General features: G+C 42.5%; 1 protein-coding gene across 9 annotated transcripts in view; it reads left to right on the plus strand.

The window, feature by feature from the left end:
- Window positions 1-21,047, plus strand: part of gatad2ab (GATA zinc finger domain containing 2Ab) — a 109,028-nt gene that overhangs the window by 57,368 nt on the left and 30,613 nt on the right. For all 9 annotated transcript variants that reach the window (XM_055658655.1, XM_055658649.1, XM_055658651.1 and 6 more), the window contains exon 3: window positions 4,716-5,013. In XM_055658655.1, coding sequence (XP_055514630.1) covers window positions 4,716-5,013 — 298 coding nt within the window. The remainder of the gene's footprint in view (window positions 1-4,715; window positions 5,014-21,047) is intronic.

Raw genomic sequence — 21,047 nt, forward strand, 5'->3', positions numbered from 1 at the left:
CTGGAGCAGTGTACAGGAAGGAGATAGAGAGCTTAGTAACACTGTGTCAAGCCAATAACCTCTCCCTCAATGTCAGCAAGATGAAAGAGCTGGTTATGGTGCTGAAGTGAAGATGGTTGAAGCTTTAAGTTTTGCGGCATAAATATCACCATCAATTTGTCCTGGGCCAACCACATTGAAACCACAGCCAAGAATGCACACCAACTGTTGTACCTCCTCATACGTTTGGCATGTCTGCAACGACTCAGCCCAAATTCTACAGATACACCTGTTTGATGGTCACAGGCTCAGGTGGTGAATGACAGTTGGTTGCAATATTTTATCTTCTCAATGTTTAATGAAAGTATGCTTCATTGAATGAGCCGGTGATGACTTGAATGGATCTCAGCCTCTGAATGTGCACATATACCAGCCTCATCTGCTTTTCTGTCTGTCGGATTGGGGTGGAGGTTACAAATGTTGAAAGTTTTTTTGTTTGTCCTCCAAATTAATTTCTACCTATTAGAAAGCTTGTTGGGAAAAGTGGTAAAATGTGCTGCTGTGTTGACAGCCTTATTTAACCCGGCCTCTGGTCAGGTAAGATGTACGGTGGGCTAATTGGTGAACATGCTTCCATTTCAACATGCAGCAAATGTAGAATTGTAATGAATTTCTGGAGAAATCCAAATGTATGGATTCTCCAATATTCCCCTCAATTTATTGAGCTATTTTTGAAACACCAAAAAAAACATCTATAGTAGTTGATGCTTCCTGCATTTTTCTGTTTGTAATGGTGTAGATATAATGACCATTGTATCTCTTGATGGATATCTTTATGCTTTGCATAATGGAAGTACTCCTTCACAGGCTGTTGAGGATCACCTTCGTGAGGGACTTTTCCAAGGCTGGCAACAGGAGGAATCTCGCTGTTAACACCACAATCAAGCTCGTCTCTTGAGTATAGTTGTGCGATCATGAATCCAAACTAGAAGAGCATCTCCATATTTTTGTACTTCGGGAATTTGTTATTCAGCTGTTGGGTAGCCTCTTTTATTAACTTTTTCTCAGCCAGGGATACCTAGGTTGTAGAAGAGTGCAGTAGAATCATGTTCTTGCAAAAAAAATGATTTGGGGTTTGTCCTTGGACACTTCCTTAGATGCTTGAAAAGATTGCGGGAGAGGTCGATGATCTGGTCTGCATCGAAGAATCGGTCCTATCATCATGAAGCTAGTTGATGGATCCCCTGCATTTTTTTCCACCTACAACATTTTCTTATTTTGTTGGACCCTAGTGTTCGTGTGCACATAGATCTTTGTTCCATCTAGAAATATGGTTCTCCCAGTCAAAGAACAGCTTGGTTATAATTACTTAATTCCAGAACCTCCTTGAAGCATTTGGGAGTTGAATCTAGTGAAAAGAGGTTTGTAATTGTAAAGAGACTGAGTGTATGCAGTCACAGCACGGAAACAGATTCTTTGGTCAGCTCGTCCATGCTGACCAAGTTGTCTACCTGAGCTAGTACCATTTACCCATGTTTTGGCAGATGAGTCTCTGAACCCTTTCTCAAGTCAAGTCAAGATAGTTTATTGTCATGTGTCCCAGATAGGACAATGCAATTCTTGCTTGCTGCAGCACAACAGAGTATTGTAAGCATAAATACAGAACAGTTCAGTGTGTCTATGTAGCATAGACCATATATATACACATGAATAAACAGATAAAGTGTAATAGGCTGTTATAGTTCAGTTTCTTTGATGGCGAGTTTAATAACCTGGTGGCTGTGGGGAAGAAGCTGTTCCTGAACCTGGATGTACCAGATTTCAGGCTCCTGTACCTTCTACCTGATGGCGGTGGAGAGATGAGTGTGTGGCCAGGATGGTGTGGGTCCTTGATGTTGGCACCCTTTTTGAGGCAGCGACTGTGATAGATCCCTTCGATGGTGGGGAGGTCAGAGCCGATGATGGACTGGGCAGTGGTCAACTTTCTGCATTCTTTTCCGCTCCTGGACGCTCAAGTTGCGGAACCAAGCCACGATGCAACCAGTCAGCTTGTGCACCTGTAGAGGTTCGAGAGTCCTCTTTGACATACCAACTCTCCGTAATCTTCTCAGGAAGTTGAGGCGCTGATGTGCTTTCTTTATAATTGTATCAGTGTGCTGGGACCAGGAAAGATCTTCGGAAATATGCACGCCCAGGAATTTGAAGTTCTTGACCCTTTCCACCATTGATATAAACGGGATTGTGGGGCCATATACTTACCCAAATGTCTTTTAAATGTTATAATAATTATATTATAATTCTGTCCACACCCAATGATGCTTGGTTCATTGAAGTCGGGGCATGAGATGCTGTAGGTAGACTCATCAGGTTCCCAATAAATGACGCCTACAGTGTTTAGATAGGGACTTTTTCTGGTTGACTCTTTTCTCTGTCCTTTTTTTCTTAATTTGGTTGCTTTTGACTCTACTCCTCGCTTTTCAAAGCAGGTTAACTGGTGCTTCCATTGTTATGCTCTTCAGACAAAAATTAGCATTACTGTAGTGCTTTCAACATGGTAAATCATACATCCAGGTAATCAAACAAAATCTATTAATGTGCCCCGTAACGAGGATTTAGTGTAAAATTGGTTAAAGATGTAGATTTTAATGAGCAACTTTGTGGGTGAGTTTATGGAGGGTGTACCAGAGCCTCAGCAGCTGAAAGCATGGCTAGTAATTAAGGAATAATTAAAATCAGTTGGACTGAAGAGGCCATAATAAGAAGGTTGCCACAATTTCAACACTGCAACAGGAGAGTTGTGACTGAGCAGCAGCTAAGGCATTGGAAACAAAAAAACAAGAATCGCATTTTAAAGATTATATTTCATCAGAAATTAACTAAATTTTCCTGGAATGTATGGTTTTTTTTGCTCCCCATATATTGCTCTGACTACATTTTCTGTTTTTTACCATAATATTGCCGTTGAGAAGTGGCATGTTCAAAAATATTATAGCAGAAGATAGATATTCCTGGAATTTCATCTGAACGTGATTTAAGTTAAAAAAAAAAAAAAAAGACACACATAATCTATTGCATTTTCTCTGTTAATTTTACATTTTGAGTGAAAGTGAGAATTGTGCTTTTATAATGCAATATTCTGTAGCATTGAGACTTTATAGTTAAGGGAGGTTTCAGTAACTGTTGAATTAAAAACAAAAAATATTTGCAATGCACAACAGGTCAGGCAGCATCTATGGAAAGAGAAGTTGTTTCTCCCTCCACAGATGCTGCTCGATTTGTTGGATGTTTCCACTATTTTCTGGTTTTATTTCAGATTTACAGCAACTGCATATTTACAGTAAATATTGATCTTGCTACAAACTTTTTATTGTTTTCAGGTGTGGATCATCAATAAGACCATATTTATTGACAATCACAAAACTATAGAAGCTGGAAATCTAAAACAAAAACAAGGCTGGGTTCTTTCAGCAGGCCATGTAGCATCTGTGGAAAGACAGCCCTGTTTAATGTTTCAATCAAAAGCTGTAATCAGAATTGAAAAAGAAGAAAAAACAATTTGGTTTCAAGTTGAAGAGAAGGAGGGATGATAGGACAGAGGCAAGGACATGATTGCCATGGGGATAAGTTATAGATTGTCTGATCAATAAGTTAATGGGAACTGTTATTAGAGCAAGTAAAAAAGATGAACAAAAACTGAGTTGAGGGCAGTTTAAGAGAGAGAACAATAAAAGAAAGTGAGACTCTCTCGACCTGTGATTTTAATTCTCCATCGCACTCCCATTCCAACCTATCTGTGTCCTCTTGCACTATTATAACAATGCCCATTAAGCCTGAAATACAGCACATCATCTGTCTGGAAACATTGCTGTTTTTTTTTTAATTTATAACTTCAGGTAACTTCCTGTATCAGAACTGGTCATTTCTGCAATATATCACCCAACCATGTTTTTTGCTCAGTTATTCTCATCCCATTAGCACACCCTAAAATGCTAGGCTTGTCCTATATCATTGCATTTTGAACCTTTTCTTGCTTAGTAAGGGTGTCAGGGGTAATGGGCAGAAGGCAGGAGAATGGGGTTGAAAGGGAAAAATTGATCAGCCGTGATTGAATGGTGGAGTAAAAATGGCCCAACTCTGCTCCTAAAACTTATGAATCTTTTCACATTCCTCATTATGTAACTGTCCTTAATTTATAGATTTAGTTCTCTACCCAACTACTCCCATTAACCCAACAACCTGATTACCTCTGCAATTTATTGCCATGGCACCCTTACGGAAAGAATATTGATGAAAACATAGTGTGAAATTATACTGAATGCAAGATCCCAAATGAGGAGGCCTGTTGCAGTCAGATTAATGAATGAGTGTTCTTTTTTATCGTCTAATCTATTGTTCAGAGTAATAGGAGCTCACAATGTCCTGAACGACGGACATTCTGAGAACTGGTAATTTGGATTATGTGGGGGAAGAGGTGGATCAAGTCATCGAGCCAGTACATTTATGTTTTAAACAGAAACCTTTCCTTCTGATAATGTAGTAACAACCATACTTCTACTGTGGGTTCCATTATATACTATATTCCATTATGGGCTGCCAGTAAAAAGTATTTGCAGTATAGAAGCAGCCATTCAGCCTAATATAGCAGAGTCTGTATTTACTTCATTGTGCTGGTTGAGTAAATTGACTCTCCCACAGAGTTCATATGCCTTACTTTGTTTTACTCCGTCCATCCACAGATATTTCTGCCATGACTGACGAGGTGTACAGGACACGAAGCCAGAAGAGAGCAATGGAACGAGATGGTCTACCTAATGATGTTGACATGAAGAAACCAAAGATGGAATGTTCTCAGGGAACTGATATGGACAGTGAACTGGAAGAATTGAAAGAAGAGATAAGAATTAAAACAGAGCCTGTTGACCGGGGTGGTGGAAGGACTGCAGGGTTACTAAAGGGGCCAGGCGAAGTAAAAGCAACTATCAAAGTAGAAGTACCAACTGGAGATGAACCTGTTGACATGAGTACGTCAAAGATGTAAGTATGCGACAGGGAACTAGCACATTGTTTCAAACAAAATGCTTGCATTTCTGTAGCACCTATTGGCTGGTATAGGCAATCCCATGTCATGCAAGGGTCATGTTACGAAGAACCATCCGTAAGCTGATTTCTCAACGTCATTAATGTCTGTTTTCTACAGTATTGCTCTGTTATGCTTTGGAGAAACCAAGAACTGCAGATGCTGGAACCTTGAGCAAAACTCAAAGTGCTGGAGGAACTCAGCAGGTCAGGCAGCATCTGTGGATGGAATGGACAGATGACCTTTTGGGTCAGGACCCTTCCTCAGAGTGACCCGCTGAGTCCGTCCCAACATTTGTGTTTTGTTGTCGTTCTTAAATTTATTGAATAACCACCCTCATTTGCAGTTATTAAAACTAACAGATTCAGTCATTCGTGAATAACATTAAACATTTTGGTGGCACGGTGGTGCAGCGGTAGAGTTGCTGCCTTACAGCGAATGCAGAGCCAGAGACCAGGTTCGATCCTGACTATGAGTGTTGTCTGTATGGAGTTTGTACGTTCTCCCCGTGACCTGCGTGGATTTTATCCGAGATCTTCGGTTTCCTCCCACACTCCAAAGACATACAGGTATGTAGGTTAATTGGCTTGGTAACTGTAAAAAATGTCCCTAGTGTGTGTGGGATTGTGTTGATATGTGGGGATCGCTGGTCGACGCGGACCCAGTGGGCCAAAGGGCCTGTTTCCGCGCTGTATCTCTAAACTAAACTAAAACGAACATTTTATTATTCTCATTATTCGCTTGAAAAGTGCTTTAAAAATGAATGGGAAAGTTTGCATAAAGTCATATTTCCATAAATGAAGACATCCATAACCTGGGCAGCCACTGTACTTGTGAAGTGTAATATTGGAAATGCATATCTCGGGGTTTCATACAGTATATATCGTAATAACCAGGTAGGATTTTTTATTTGTTAGCTGACAGTACCAAACAACCAGTATCTGCTCCAGCTCTGTCTCTTGTGTCTGCTGCTTGAAACAGTGGATATGGTTTTGGAGAGTGTTGGGGTGAAGGATATGAGAGCTGAGTGAGGCTCTGAGCTCTTCATAAACTCTTAGAAATTTACAGCATAGAAAAGTTGCATTTCAGCTTTTAATAACATGCCATCAATAATGTTATGGAGATTATGAGCCAAATATATTTTTGTATTGAAATGCAAATTTACTAGTAGAACTGCTGTAAGACACTGAATAAGACCATCCAATGTTTTGGAATATATCAGAGCAACTTATCATGCAATATCGACCATATCTTCAGTGCTGCATTTATGTCTGATTGCCGATAATTATTAAAGTAACGAAATAGGCTTTTAACAGCAGGTTATTGTGCAGGATGGAAATGGGAAAAGGACGTTGGAAAATGTCACTGTATTGCATAGTATGTACAGTACAGGCCAAAGCTAATTGGCAAATGTAAATTGAAAAGTAGCAGTATGCTTCATGCAAGGATAAATTGGTGCATGGGTCAGATTTCAACTGTAAAAGTAAAAATATGAAATGATTTATGAAACAGCCATAGGAAGTTATTTGAGAATGGTGCTGGAATATGACCCCTCTGTGAAGGGAAATCGATCCCTTCTATTTGACCCAAATAAATATAGCCATCTGAATTAAAATGTCTATTTTAAATAAAAACATTAGTTTATGCGATCTCTTTCCACTTCCATCATCATCCCTGTAAATCAGCTATCAACTCATTTCAGTGCTGTGCAAGTGCATCTTTCTTTAATGTGATATAAAACGATATACTGTAATCTGTGCTCCACCAGTGTGTGTGTGGTTGTGCCATATACTTTTGTTCCTTACTGCTGCTTGTAAACACAAGCATCCTGTATGCCATTGACCTGTCCTTGTGCCGTTAAGGACCTGTAACACTCCGCCCCTACCTCCGCTCCCCCTCGGCCTCCCTCCCTCCCTCCTTCTTTTCCCTCCCCTCCACTGCGTTCTCCCCCTCACCCCTCCCTCGCATCCCCTCCTTCGGGTTCCCCACCTTTCTTCCCCCCCCCCCCTTGGCTCCACTCCCCCTCGGCTCCATTCCTTCTCTCCCTCGACTCTCCTTCCCCTCCCTTCCTGTCTCCTCGGCTCGCCTTCACTTCCCTGCCCTCCCACTGAGACTCTGTCTCCTCTCACTCGGCTGCCCTCCCCTCCCTCGCACTCAGCTCCTCTCTCCTCCCCTCCCATCCCCCTCTGCTTCCCTCCCCTGGTCCTTGCTCCGACACTCCAGCTCTTCCTTCAAACGCGGCTGTTCTTGCTGGAAATAGGATAATTGTGGGTCCCATTTCTGACATTGATTAATTAGATCTTTCATTAAGGTTAAATATTTATATCAAATATGATCAAAGCTGTATTTTATCACATAGAGATGTTGATAAAGTACAGTTTTTCTTAAAGTCTTGGGTGAACATCTGGATGAAGATTTTTTAGCAAACTGATGCTAAGTATTCTCTGAGCATTTACCAAAGATTGAATACAAATCATAGAATCCATTTTGCCCCCTTCATGAATGGTATGTTTCCAACGTCAATTATAAAACTTGCTATACCATGAGTGAATTCTCCCTTCCCCCCCCAGCCCCTATATTTCAGGTCTCAGTTCTGCGGGTTGCTCTATTGTTTAATGACAGCAATGAGCTGTCAATCTGCATTAATTTCAACAAGATGTGAACATTTATCTGTAGATTCTCTGAATTGTGAGGGAATTTGTAAGTGAGGCTCATGATCCCAGCTAGGAAAATATTTAAAATATAAGTATTTGTGGGTGAGTTGCATTAAAATCGGATGGATTTCCCGAGCACATTGTGGATCTCACTTAAAATGAATGAAACTTGATGGATCTGTAGGTCTGTATTGTATTGTACCCGCCTCCTCACATTGTGCTTCTCCCCCACCCCCAGAAGCCTGAGAGAGACTTTCTTTGAATAGTTCACAATGCAAGCATATTTTAATACCATTAGAGTAGATTTTTCTATCTGAAATGAAGTACTTGACAAGATATTGGTGCAAGAGAGAGATCTGTGTATGCTTAGATTCCACCCCCTTTAGATTGATTTAACAACTTTGACTGCCAACGTGGCAATTACATAAAGGCTTGGAATGGCCAGTGGGATCAAACAGCTCTCACAGTGAGTCACCAAACAAAGCAGCGCTGGTGGGGCTGGCTCCCTCTTTATCCAGGCTTGAGTCCCGGGTACGGCCCATGAATGACCAGACATATCACTGATCCTAATTCCAGTTCTGCAACTGAGTTGCCTGTGCACAGACCGGCTGCAGAAAAGATCCTCAGCACCGAGCTGTTTTTAAAACAGTTTGAATCTCTGTCCAGCACCATGTTCTGTGTGTTTTGTTGTGGGCACTAGTTGTTGCCATGCAAACTGTGCACAACCCTGGGGTGTGATTGCAGCTTGGCCCTAACCTCTCTGGAATAGGTGCATGTTAGAGCATCAATATTGGCACAACATTTAAATGGTGGCAGCATTAAGAGACCAAACCCCTTGTTTTCTGGGGTCATGTTGTGCTAATTGGATTATAAGTTTTATTATGTATTAATATGCAGATGTCATTCCTCCATCTCCCAAAAAGCGATTATACTTTTAATTAAATAATTTTTTATTCAATAATACTTTTAAGTAATGCTGGAAATCTGAAATAAAATCTGAAAATGCTGGAAACACTCAGTAGGTCAGGCAGCCTTTCTGCAAAGAGAAATGCCTCGGGTTCAGAAACTTTCACCAGGCAAAGTGTCGCCTGACAAGTTGAATGTTTCCAGCATTTTCTGCATTTGACTTTTAATCAATTAAACAGATGACAAAATAAAACTTTCCACAAGGAAACCATGGAAGGACTTTTCTCATCACATGTTTTGGGGAGTGCCAACCATCAGCTTATTTATTGGGTTACCTGGAAACTATACGAAGTAAGCTGCAATGAGCAAGTCATCCTCAAAGTTGAGGATTACCTCAATCCAGGTGAAGGGAACTGTGCCGAATCAGAACTAGAATGATCACATTAGGTACAACATTTCACCGGCATTGAATGAAACGAGAAGAGAGACTTTTCCTTCTGTGGTGATTTTTTTGTTGCTTTGATTAACACACATTTTACAACCAGTGAAGTATGTTTGACGCATAGTCTTTGGTGTAATGTAGGAAACGTTACAGACAATTTGCAGGCAGCAAACATAGTAATGACAAATTAATCTGTTTTTCTGAAGACATAAGAAACTGCAAATGGAGGAATTTTGAGCAAAAAACAAACTGCTTGAGGAACTCTGCCGGGTCATCAGAGAAAGGTCTCTACCAAAAGGTTGTCTGTTTCCTTTTACAGATGCTGTCTGCCCTGATAAATTCCTCCAGCAATTTATTTAGTGATGTTGACTAAAGGATCTAAGATTTAATTCCACTGCTGCTCTTCTGAATAATAATTTTTTTACATCTACCAAAGTGAGCAGTCATTGTTTCAGTTTAATGTCTTGTTTAAAAGTTGGCAACTGCAACAGTGCAGCTGTTCCTCAGTTTGATTAGTAATGGTGTCAGGCATTATGGAGAGAAGGCAGGACAATGGGGTTAAGAGGCAAAGATAGATCAGCCATGATTAAATGCTCCGATCACTTTTGAAATGTCTGCGCAACTCTTTAAGCTAAGTTCTCCAACTGATGCATGAACAACTTTCTGGCCCAGGTGAGAATGTTGTTGGCTCTGTCAATACTGACATTCAAGCAGTTTATGTGCATTAATCGCTATCCGTTCCACTTAAAAAGCAGCAACAATAGGTAGCTTATGCAGTGCAAGAGTTATTCCAGACTCATTCAGAACAGCAATTTGCAATTCAGGGTAAAAGGAAAATATTCTTGTCGAACTAAAAGTGAGCAGGTAGTTGGAGGGGAGATCCTGTGAAATCCCCCTGTGAATTGATGTTCTGAACATTTCACGTTTCCCACTCTTCTCCCTAATCACCTCTTCCCCTGTATAACACTGACCAAGATCCAGAGAAAGATATTTATGTAGTGACAGTTTATTCTTCTGCTATCGATGGAAAATTTCATATTATATCAAAGAAAGAGAAACTTATTAACATGCCTGAAAATTGTAATTTGAAGACAAAGAGGCAGAACATGCTGAAATCTTGAGTAAAGCAAAAAGTGCTGGAGGAACTCGTCAGGTTAGGCATCACCTGGAGGGAAATGGGCAACAACGTTTTTGGTCAGGACCCTTCAGTCTGAAGAAGGGTCCCAACCTAATACGTTGTCTGTCCAATCACCTCCACAGAAGTCTGACCCACTGACTTCTTCCAGTAGTTTCTTTTTTACCTAATTAATTTATTGGATTTTGGCTTTACCAGCTAGGTTACACCCTGGTTACTGAGAACTGTTGGGTAAAGATATTTTTAAATTGTTGGTGCTTCAACAATGTTGGTGAGTAGACTGGCAATACATTTCCCCATCATGTGAAGCTTGTAGGGCAGCTTGAAAATGTAGGAGTTCCTGTGCACGTACTGCCTTTGCCCTGTCAGGTGGGAGAGAATATGGATTTGGCTATTGTACTTTGCCTCTTTGATTTATTAGGTTATGCACGCTTCAGCCACTGTGTTTTAGAAGTTGACAGAATGAGTATTCACAGTAGCAGGAGTTGACGAAGCACATGTAGATTAGTTGGTTCTGGGATACCGCCCTGGGGGACACGTACAAAAATGTCCCGGGCATGAGGTAGACATCCAGTGACCACAAATATCTTCTTATACGGGGTGCAGCACTAACCAGTCGTGTCATCTGTGATTTCATTTGACTTCAGCATTGTGGCTTCTTACTGTTACACTTGGTTAAAGCAAGCACTCTCGACTTGCATCTGCAACTTGGTTGTTTTGTTCCTGTTTGGATCTGTAGGCAGACCTTTAGGCCAGGTGACCATGCAAAGCAGAAACTTAACACTGATGAGCAGGTTCATGCTGAGTGCTGGTTGCATTGACTGGATGCATTAAAATCTGCACCAGGGTGCACTCATTGGAAGCTCTGAGAATTGGCACATGAATAGCAGGATGATTGAGCTCTAAAAGAACAGTTTGGTGCTGGTGATAGTTTAATAAGTAAAACTGACAAACTGTAAGCCCTAATCATGTATTGTCTTTCTGCTGACTGGATAGCAGGCAACAAAAGCTTTTCAATCACTGTACCTCGGTACAAATGACAATAAAATAAACAGCACAGACTGTACATTTGCAATAGTGTTTGATAATTCCTTGGAAAAACGTGTTCTCAGCATTGTTCCTAAATGTATGATGATTATGTGAAATCATACGGAACGGGAGAAGACACTCCGACCCGCAGTAGTCCCACTTACTCCTTTCCTGCACAATGTTTCTCCTCCATATTTATAGATTCTCTTAAAAGCCCCAAATATATGATTTAAACATTCTCCTCACTTCCCCAGTTTGTTTTTACCGAGGGTGTATCTTTTAATCTCCCTCTTTAAAAACGTCATTCCCCTTTTTTAATGTTCCTTTTAATGTAAGAAAGTACCTTCACAAATGAGTTAATTGTTTGGCTCAACTTGCACAATTGAGTTTCCAAGAGACCGTGTCTGGATTCACTAATTTTGGCATTGTATGCTGATAAACTTATTTCAAACCAATTCCAACGCTATTTGGATTTGAATAACTGTCCAGTTCCAAAGTAAGTAATCTCTCACGTTATCTGCACAAATCCCATAGGCTCTTTGCCTTTGAATTGTGTAACCTGATTACTCCATTCAAATACACAGTCCACCAACCCTGGCAGCATAGTTATTGGGCTTTGCTAGAACATAAAGCCCACTTACACCCCCTGTGAATTGCTGTGACATTGAAGAAAATTACACGAGGGTTCATTCATAAACAGTGTAAGGCACTTGTGAGAAAGGGAAGATGTAGCAACATGAAACTGTAGAAGAGGAAAGTCCTGCAAAGATGAGAAACATTTTGTGCTGGGTAATCACTGGTTTGGATTTAATTTATTTTTTCCTCCTGTACTGTATCCATGCTGCCGTTTAACATGTAGGAAGCCACAAATAACATCAGAGATTCCCATTATTTCCATTATTACAGGACTCTCACGTAACTTTTTTTTCTCTGTTTCCAGCCGGGCAACCTAGGCAGCTTTTTGGGTTGCCAAATGACAGTTTAGGTGGTCATTTAAGGCGGCTTGCATGACGCGTGCGATAATGTGCTCGGACGAAGTGCGTAGTTACCTGTCGGAATTATACTCAATGAAGTATTCACATATTATTTCTGCTTCAAATAAAGTCACAAACTAAACATATTCACCAATCAAGACATGATATATACCACAATGACATGCAGCAAAATTACAATACAGTATCTCAACTCTTTTTACACGTTGCAATGAATGCAATTTCTATTATTTCTTTCCACTTCCAAGCAAAAATGTGGTTGGATTATTCAGTGTATGATCAACCTCGGTGAGACCAAGCGCAGGCTTGGCGATCGCTCCACACCACACCTCCACTCAGTTTGCAATAACCAACAGGATCTCCTGGTGGCTCAGCACTTCAACTCCCCCTCCCATTCTGAATCCGACCTTTCTGTCCTGGACCGCCCCCATGGCCAGAGTGAGGCCCGCCACAAATTGGAGGAACAGCACCTCATATTTTGCTTGGGTAGTTTACACCCCAGCGGAATGAACATTGACTTCTACAATTTCAGGTAGTCCTTGCCTTCTCCTACCTTCCCCTCCAATTCCCAGCTCTCCCGCAGCCTACTGTCTCTGCCTCTTCCTTTCCTTCCCAATTCCAAAGGTGTGCAGGAACCTTTTTCAGACCCAACCCAAAACGTAATATTTTCCTTTTGTCCAGAAATTCTGTCTGAACTGTTGAGTTACTCCAGCTTTTTGTGTCTATCTTCAGTTTAAACCATCATCTGCAGTTCCTTCCTGCACACACAATACTATACGATAGAACTTTATTAATCCCAGGAGGGAAATTGTGAGTATGTATCACTCACACACACACACACACACACACACACACACACACACACACACACACACACACACACACACACACACACACACACACACACACACACACACACACACACACACACATTATATACACACACACACATATTCATATATGAATATACACTTTTGTTTTCTCGTTTATAACATTGTTTACAGAGTCTGAAGAAGGGTTTCGGCCCGAAACGTTGCCTATTTCCTTCGCTCCATAGATGCTGCTGCACCCGCTGAGTTTCTCCAGCTTTTCTGTGTAACCTTCTATGTTTACATATTCTATTGTGCTGCTGCAAGTAAAGATTTCATTGTTCTAACTTGGACGTGAGAGAATAAAACACTCTTGACTTGCGTCGCTAATGTGTGGGATAGAACTAGTGTCCGGGTGGTCGGCGTGGACTCGGTGGGCCGAAGGGCCTGTTTCCACGCTGTATCTTTAAATTAAACTAAAAACACTAAAACCAGAGGGAGTCCAAAGAAGGGTCTCTACCCGAAATGTTACCCAATTTCTTCTATCCAGAGATGCTGGCTGCTCCATGGAGTTCCCCCCGCACAATTAATGCATTGAATGGTCTTCACCCTACCATAGTTACCCAACCAGACGCAAATTTAAGGTAGCTCTTTTTTCCCCAAGAACCCTTTTTTTCTTAAGCTCAAGCCAAGAAAGTTTTATTGTCATGTGTCCCAGATAGGACAATGAAATTGTTTCTTGCTGCAGCACAACAGAATATGTAAACATAATACAGAACAGGAGATAAAAGTTCAGTGTGTCCATATACCATAGACCATATATATACACAATAAATAAACAGATAAAGTGCAATAGGCTGTTATTCAGATTTTGGAGTTTGGTGGTGGACCCTCCACCACCTCCAGTTTAAATTCCATTTTGAATATTTTTGGAGGACCAGGAAACCAAGAAGCAAGAGTTATTCCAGGGAGTTACTCCAGCTCCAGGGAGTAATTCTGCATTGGATTTCAGTGGACGTGGCGACTAGCAATGGCGGCCAGATCTCCCACAATGCAAAGGAAAGGGAGAAAGTGCCCAGCGTCGACCAGTTGCCGTGGCAGTGCGCATGTGCAGGGCCGCCGATGATGTGCTGGCTGTGGTTGTGTGCATGTGCAAGGCGGCCGGCCGTGCTGGTGGATGAGGAGCGTCTGGAGAGCGGAGACCTGGACGGAGGGGGTGGAGACGGAGAGAGAGATAGAGGGGGGACCCGCTCAGAGTTGAACGGCTTGCCAAGCCGGGCAAAATGGCACTGCTTTTAGGTTGCCCGGCTGGACTTTAGGTGGCCATTGGCACCCGGGCAACCGTTAATTTCGAGCCCTGTATTATAACAATCATGGCAGACACTAGTTCTCAGTAAAGTGGCCGGTCCCACTCACACAAAGTGAATGAATTGGCAAGCCTAAAGCTTTTATGTCCAGATGTGACTTGCTTACCATTAATGGGGGGGAAATTATATTTTGCATTAAACGTGGCCTGGCTCCCCATGTCAACTAGAATAAATTTGTTCTTGTCATCTATATATCCACATCAGACTCTCTGGCATATAAGGCGTTTGTGGCACAAGTTTGGTGCCAACAATGAACCAGAGATCCAGTGATATAAGACGCATCTAAAGTCATTAAAGCTAATTGTCTTACAAAGGGTAGTGAAGACTGCCAGTATTCACCTCGTGTCCCCTCCACCTCCACATAAAGTGTGCTGATGTAAGAGGTCAATTAACATTTACCTGAATAAGATAGGTGATTGTTCAATAATGATTTGAGGGAAATGGAGTGGAGGTGGGTACATGATTGAGATTAGACCAGCTCTGATAGAGCGGTTGACCAGGACAAGTGATTGAATGGTCCCTGTACCTTTCTTCCAATTTATATTGACATTTGCTGTTTTATTATATTTGAACCTACTCAATACATTTGACATGAACTGATGTTTACAAATGAAAACAGTAGTATTATGTTTATATCTGTAGTTCTGCTGCAAGTAAGAATTTCATTGTTCTGATTCGGGACGTATGACAATTAAACACTCTTACCTCTTGATTGGATTACTAAACTGAGAAGTAAGCAACTTATGACAAATGAATATTAAAGCCATGGAATCGTACAGTGCGGACGGAATCCCTTTGGCCCACTGAGTCCATGCTAACTATCAATCACCTATTCTCATTTTCTTTAGTCTTCCCACCTTTTTTTAGCAATTCCTAGGTTCTACCACTCATCTGCAGGCTAAGTTTAATTTACAGCCAATTAACCTTCCAACCTGCACATATTTGGGATATGGGAAGAAACCAGAGCATGCAGGCTATCCAATTGGTAACAGGGAGAACGTGCAGACTCCACATCAACAGCACCCGAGTCAGCATTGGATCTGGCACTGAGAGGTGGTGGCTTCACCAGCTGAACTGCTTTGCATTGATGTTATTTTCTTATTTTCTTTTATCATGACATTGCTATTTGGCCCCTCCAGTCAAAGCTGGCTCAATCCAATCCAATTTCCCCCAATCGTTTCAACAGCTCATGCCCATCAACATCTCCAAATCTGAGTAAGGACATTATTGCCATAGAGGGAGTGCAGAGAAGGTTCACCAGACTGATTCCTGGGATGTCAGGACTGTCTTATGAAGAAAGACTGGATAGACTTGGTTTATACTCTCTAGAATTTAGGAGATTGAGAGGAGATCTTATAGAAACTTGCAAAATTCTTAAGGGGTTGGACAGGCTAGATGCAGGAAGATTGTTCCCGATGTTGGGGAAGTCCAGGACAAGGAGTCCCAGCTTAAGGATAAGGGGGAAATCCTTTAAAACTGAGATGAGAAAAAAAAAATTCACACAGAGAGTGGTGAATCTCTGGAACTCTCTGCCACAGAGGGTAGTTGAGGCCAGTTCATTGGCTATATTTAAGAGGGAGTTAGATGTGGCCCTTGTGGCTAAGGGGATCAGAGGGTATGGAGACAAGGCAGGTACGGGATACTGAGTTGGATGATCAGCCATGTTCATATTGAATGGCGGAGCAGGCTCGAAGGGCCGAATGGCCTACTCCTGCACCTAATTTCTATGTTTCTATGTTTTCTAACATCCCATCCCATTCTGATTCTCCGACTAACAACCTACACTTAGATTAATTGGTTAATTGGTAGTGAATAGTGTAGGCATTCACTGAGAGCAGGCTGACTGGCAGTGAATAGTGTGGAGGGGCATTCACTGAGAGATAGCCAGGCTGACTGGGCAGCTAGGGAAAAATGTTCTGAGCTGGAGAAAAGTGGAGCTGGGCAGTTAGTGATGTTGCTGGTGCAGTCAAGTTCTCATGGTTAACACGAGATTTGTATAGCCAGGATGTTTATAGATTACAGGAGAGCAAAGTGAGGCAAAGAAGTGGCTAAGGTGCAAAATGTAGTCATTTAGATAGATGCTGGAGAAATTCGTACACATACATCTTTTACAAAAAAACAAGAAACAGAAAACACAAACAGAAGGGAGATGGGGGGGGGGAATAGGTGCACAAATTCTACGGCGCTACATACCATATACATATATACAATCCTGTCATTTGTCTTGCCCAGGTGGATCTGTGTCCTGAGTCTGTTTGTCCTGGATTTGATGCACCTATATTCCAAAGGGCAGCAGGTACAGTTAGCTGTCTTTGGTGATCTTCTTTGCCCTGCTAAGGCAGCGGGAGGTGTGATGTGGGAGGGGAGAGGGCTGCCTTGCGCTGTCCTGGTTACATGTATCACTGCAGTTAATGCAGTATGTCATGATGGACGAGTTAAAGGAGAGTGGTTGTGCTTCCTGTAACGGTAGTGCAGGATGTTTTGATACCGCCGTCGTGTTGTCATTCCAGGAGAAGAGCAAGGACGCGGAAACCGGAAGGTGTTGACCTTCTCCACACACTCGCCGTTATCCTCCTGAAGTCGACAATGAGCGTTTTCCTGGTGTTCAGAGCCAGATTGTTTTTCTGAGCATCTAAAGAAGTGGCTCCAACAGTAGTTCGTCAGGCTGTTTTGTGGGCCGGACTATATGTAGTCATTTACAGTATAAGAGGGGGCTTCCAACTGTGGGGAACCGTTATCAATCAGTTATTTATGAAACTCGTTATAATCAGTTACAAAGGTGGCATGTGATGAACCTGAGAGAAGATTGGGTAACTGAAATTGCCTCACAAAACCACTTTGTTTCACTTTGAGGCTCTGCGTCAAATTCCGTTTCATAATGCTCCAATGCTGGACTTTTTTGCCACAAATTTGCTGCAGTACAGTAATCCCTTTTAACAAACCCCTTTATAGCAGATTTTTGGTTATAGTGGATGGACCTGCCGACACCAGCCTAGCTCGCATGGCCTTCCCAGCCCCGGCTTCTAACGCCACCCCTGACTCGCAAGGTGCACCAGCAAACCTTCTTCACCCACCCCCTGGTCCAGTTCACACGGCTGTTGTTGTAGCTCACATTGGAGCCCTTGGGGACAGCTCTTTCTTCAGGACGCTCACCGGCTGTTGCTTCTTCCTGTGGATCCGGTCGCTTTGTCTGCTCCCGTTCGACCGCCGCCTCCTACTGTCTGCCTGTCACTTTGTCCGCTCCACTGCTGTATCCTCCTACTCCTTCCCCCATCACTCTGTCCACTTAGCCTCTCATTTCCCCCTCCACCACTACCATCTCCTCCTCCTTCTCCGGAGTCGCTGACATACTTTGCCTTGGAGGGTGTCAGCAACTACGAGGAAGACGGAGGGGTTGGGGCAGTGGCAGTTGATGGTGGACTGAGAGGGGGAAGTTGGCGTTTGAGTAACAGAAATTCACTTTTTGGCAATTCACAAATTGGGATTATCCCAAAGTTTAAGAAACAGTTAGACAGGTACATGAATAGGACAAGTTTGGAGGGATATGGACGAAGCGCAGGCAGGTGGGACAAGTGTAGCTGGGACATGTTGGCCAGTGTGGGCAAGTTGGGCCGAAGGACCTGTTTCCACACTATCACTTTACGACTCTAGAAGATTGACAGATTCTTGATTAGTAAGGGTGTCGGGTTCTGGGGAGAAGGCATGAGAATGGGGTTGAGAGGGAACGATAGATCAGCCATGATTGAATAGTGGATGGACTTGATTGGCCGAATGGCCTAATTCTGCTCCGAAAACTTATGAACTTGTGAATAAAGACCAAATAGCATTTGTCTTCCTCACGGCTTGTTGTAACTACATGTTCACTTGTGAATGAGCACTTCAAGATCGCTGTGAACATCACTTATTGTAAAAAATACTTTGTTTCTGAGTAGATTTTCCAAAAGAGTGTTTGCAGGGGCAAAGTTAAATGCTCATCCAGTTTTCGCTTGTGAGAGTGGTGGGTGTCATAAAGCTGTCAACCGATGCGGTGAGAATGGGCGGATGTCCAGTACTTTGATAGTGTGGCAATAAAGAAATAGCTAATATTGGTCAATTTCAAGAAAGTGTGCAACAGGGTGGAGGGGCTGGAATTCCCATGTAGGGGTTGTGGTATTCCCATTGGGGGGGGGGGGGGGGGGGGGGGGGGGGGGGGGGGGGGGGGGGGGGGGGGGGGGGGGGGGGGGGGGGGGGGGGGGGGGGGGGTGGGGGTTGGGGTGGTGGTAACATTTCCATGGAGGGTGATGACATTCATTTGTTCCATGGAGGGGCAGTCCAAGTTCAAGTGAGTTTATTGTCATGTGTCCCTGTATAGGACAATGAAATTCTTGCTTTGCTTAAGCACACAAAAAATAGTAGGCATTTACTACAAAACAGATAAATGTGTCCATATACCATAATATAAATATATACACACATGGATAAATAAACTGATATAGTGCAAATAGCAGAAAGTGGTTATTAATAATCAGTTTTGTCCGAGCCAGGTTTAATAGCCTGATGGCTGTGGGGAAGTAGCTATTCCTGAACCTGGTTGTTGCAGTCTTCAGGCTCCTGTACCTTCTACCTGAAGGTAGTAGGGAGATGAGTGAGTGGCCAGGATGGTGTGGGTTTTTGATGATACTGCCAGCCTTTTTGAGGCAGCGACTGCGATAAATCCCCTCGATGGAAGGAAGGTCAGAGCCGATGATGGACTGGGCAGTGTTTACTACTTTTTGTAGTCTTTTCCTCTCCAGGGCGCTCAAATTGCCGAACCAAGCCACGATGCAACCGGCCAGCATGTTTTCTACTGTGCACCTGTAGAAGTTAGAGAGAATCTTCCTTGACAAACCAACTCTCTGTAATCTTCTTAGGAAGTAGATGAGCTTTTTTGATAATTGCACTCTCTGCACTGATTCTGCTAGATATTGGTGTGTTTCCAGGGGAAGCCTTGATGACTCAAGTGCATCCTTCAGTACAGCCTGAATGTGCTGCTGGAGGATGTGCTGACCAAGCTATGTACCAGTCTAGCAGACAATTACACCACAGTAGACTACTTGAACTCCGCAGCTGTCTCCATCCAAGCAGATGGAGACTATTCCATAAATTGTGCCGTATTGGTATTTGCCTTTGGGACACTTTATCGGAATGTGATCATTTATAATTGCATACATTCATTTATAAGGTGAATTCCCAATCTACTTCATTGCAGCCCCTGCATTTTGTTTATCTGCACATTCACTGCAACAGTGACACTATATTCCACACTGTTTATTTCTTTGTTGTACTACTTTTTGCACTCATGTGTTTTTTAACTTGCTTGGATAGCGTGCAAGGCCATGTTTTTAAAATCAAAGATAGACACTAAAAGCTGGAGTATCTCAGTGGGACAGGCAGCATCTCTGGAGAGAAAGGAATGGGTGATGTAATGGTTTGAGACCCTTCTTCAGACTGAATCAATACCAGTGGCCTGGTTCCTATTGGTATTTTCTTGGTTAGCTTGCATAAATTAATATTGAATTGACTTTGTAACACAAATTCTGAGTCACATTAACCCAGGCTACCTCAGCAAACAAAAAGACACAAAGTACTGGAGTAACTCAGCATGTTGTTGCCTGACCCGCAGTTAATCCAGCACTTTGACTTTTTGTAAACAAGTAGCTGCGTTTTCTTGTGACTGCCTCAGCATAGTTATGGAAATGGCCTTTTGGTTTGCTGGTGCATGTTGGTGTTTTGCGCCATCATCTTAATGACATCTGTTTACTGAGACAGCCATGGAAATATGGCTGCCTCAGACCATGTCCACAGTGCTGTCATGTCCAGTTGAAGAAACTGAGTTATGAAAATGTAGCTTCAGCCACATGCCATAAGGTGTGAAGGTTAGTCTCTTGGGCTCATGACCAAACGCAGAATTCAGCATTGTTGAGATGAACAATGTAAAATGTAAGCGATTGTGTCCTTTCCAATGCACTCAGAAACTAACAGATCAGAAGATCCCCTCAAATTCTTTATGTGCATTTTCTTGCGTAGAATATTTAGATCATCTTAAAGGTTTTTATTTTAGATTCTGGTTCTCAAAGGATATTTTGTGGGAACATATCACGATGCAGTCTTAAAGTTACGTTGACCTTCACTGGTCTAAAGCCAGCAAGGGAGTGACAGCTGGGCTGTTACGAAGCTGTTTGCCCAACCAGGGTTTTACTGTCTGTTCGGTGGGCTCCATTTTGTTTCAGTACCTGAGCCCTACCTCCCTTCACAAAATGAAGGCAATGTGTCTCAAACCAGTTTCAGCCGGCTGTTGCCATGGGTTCCACTGGGGCAATCAGGTGACACGGAAGGGAAATGCCTAAGTCACATGACAACCTTATACTCTCTCTTTCTCTCTCTGCCAATTAACATATAGGAAGTTTGTTCCCAGTCACTTAAATGAATGGATGCTGCCTGCTAGTTGATGGGTGGTGACAGCTCTGCCTTATTGATCGTCTTAAGCAGGATCTATAGGAGTGCAGAGGGAGCATCAGACAGATGCAACGATATTTACCAGTTCTGTTAACTCACTTAGCTGCAGATTTATGACTATGATGATTGATGATACGTGAGTTTTGGAAAAGTGCCTAGCCCAGAGTTTAACTTCCAACTCGA

Source organism: Leucoraja erinacea, chromosome 29 (genome assembly GCF_028641065.1).
Source record: "Leucoraja erinacea ecotype New England chromosome 29, Leri_hhj_1, whole genome shotgun sequence".
NCBI classification, from domain to species: Eukaryota; Metazoa; Chordata; class Chondrichthyes; order Rajiformes; family Rajidae; genus Leucoraja; species Leucoraja erinaceus.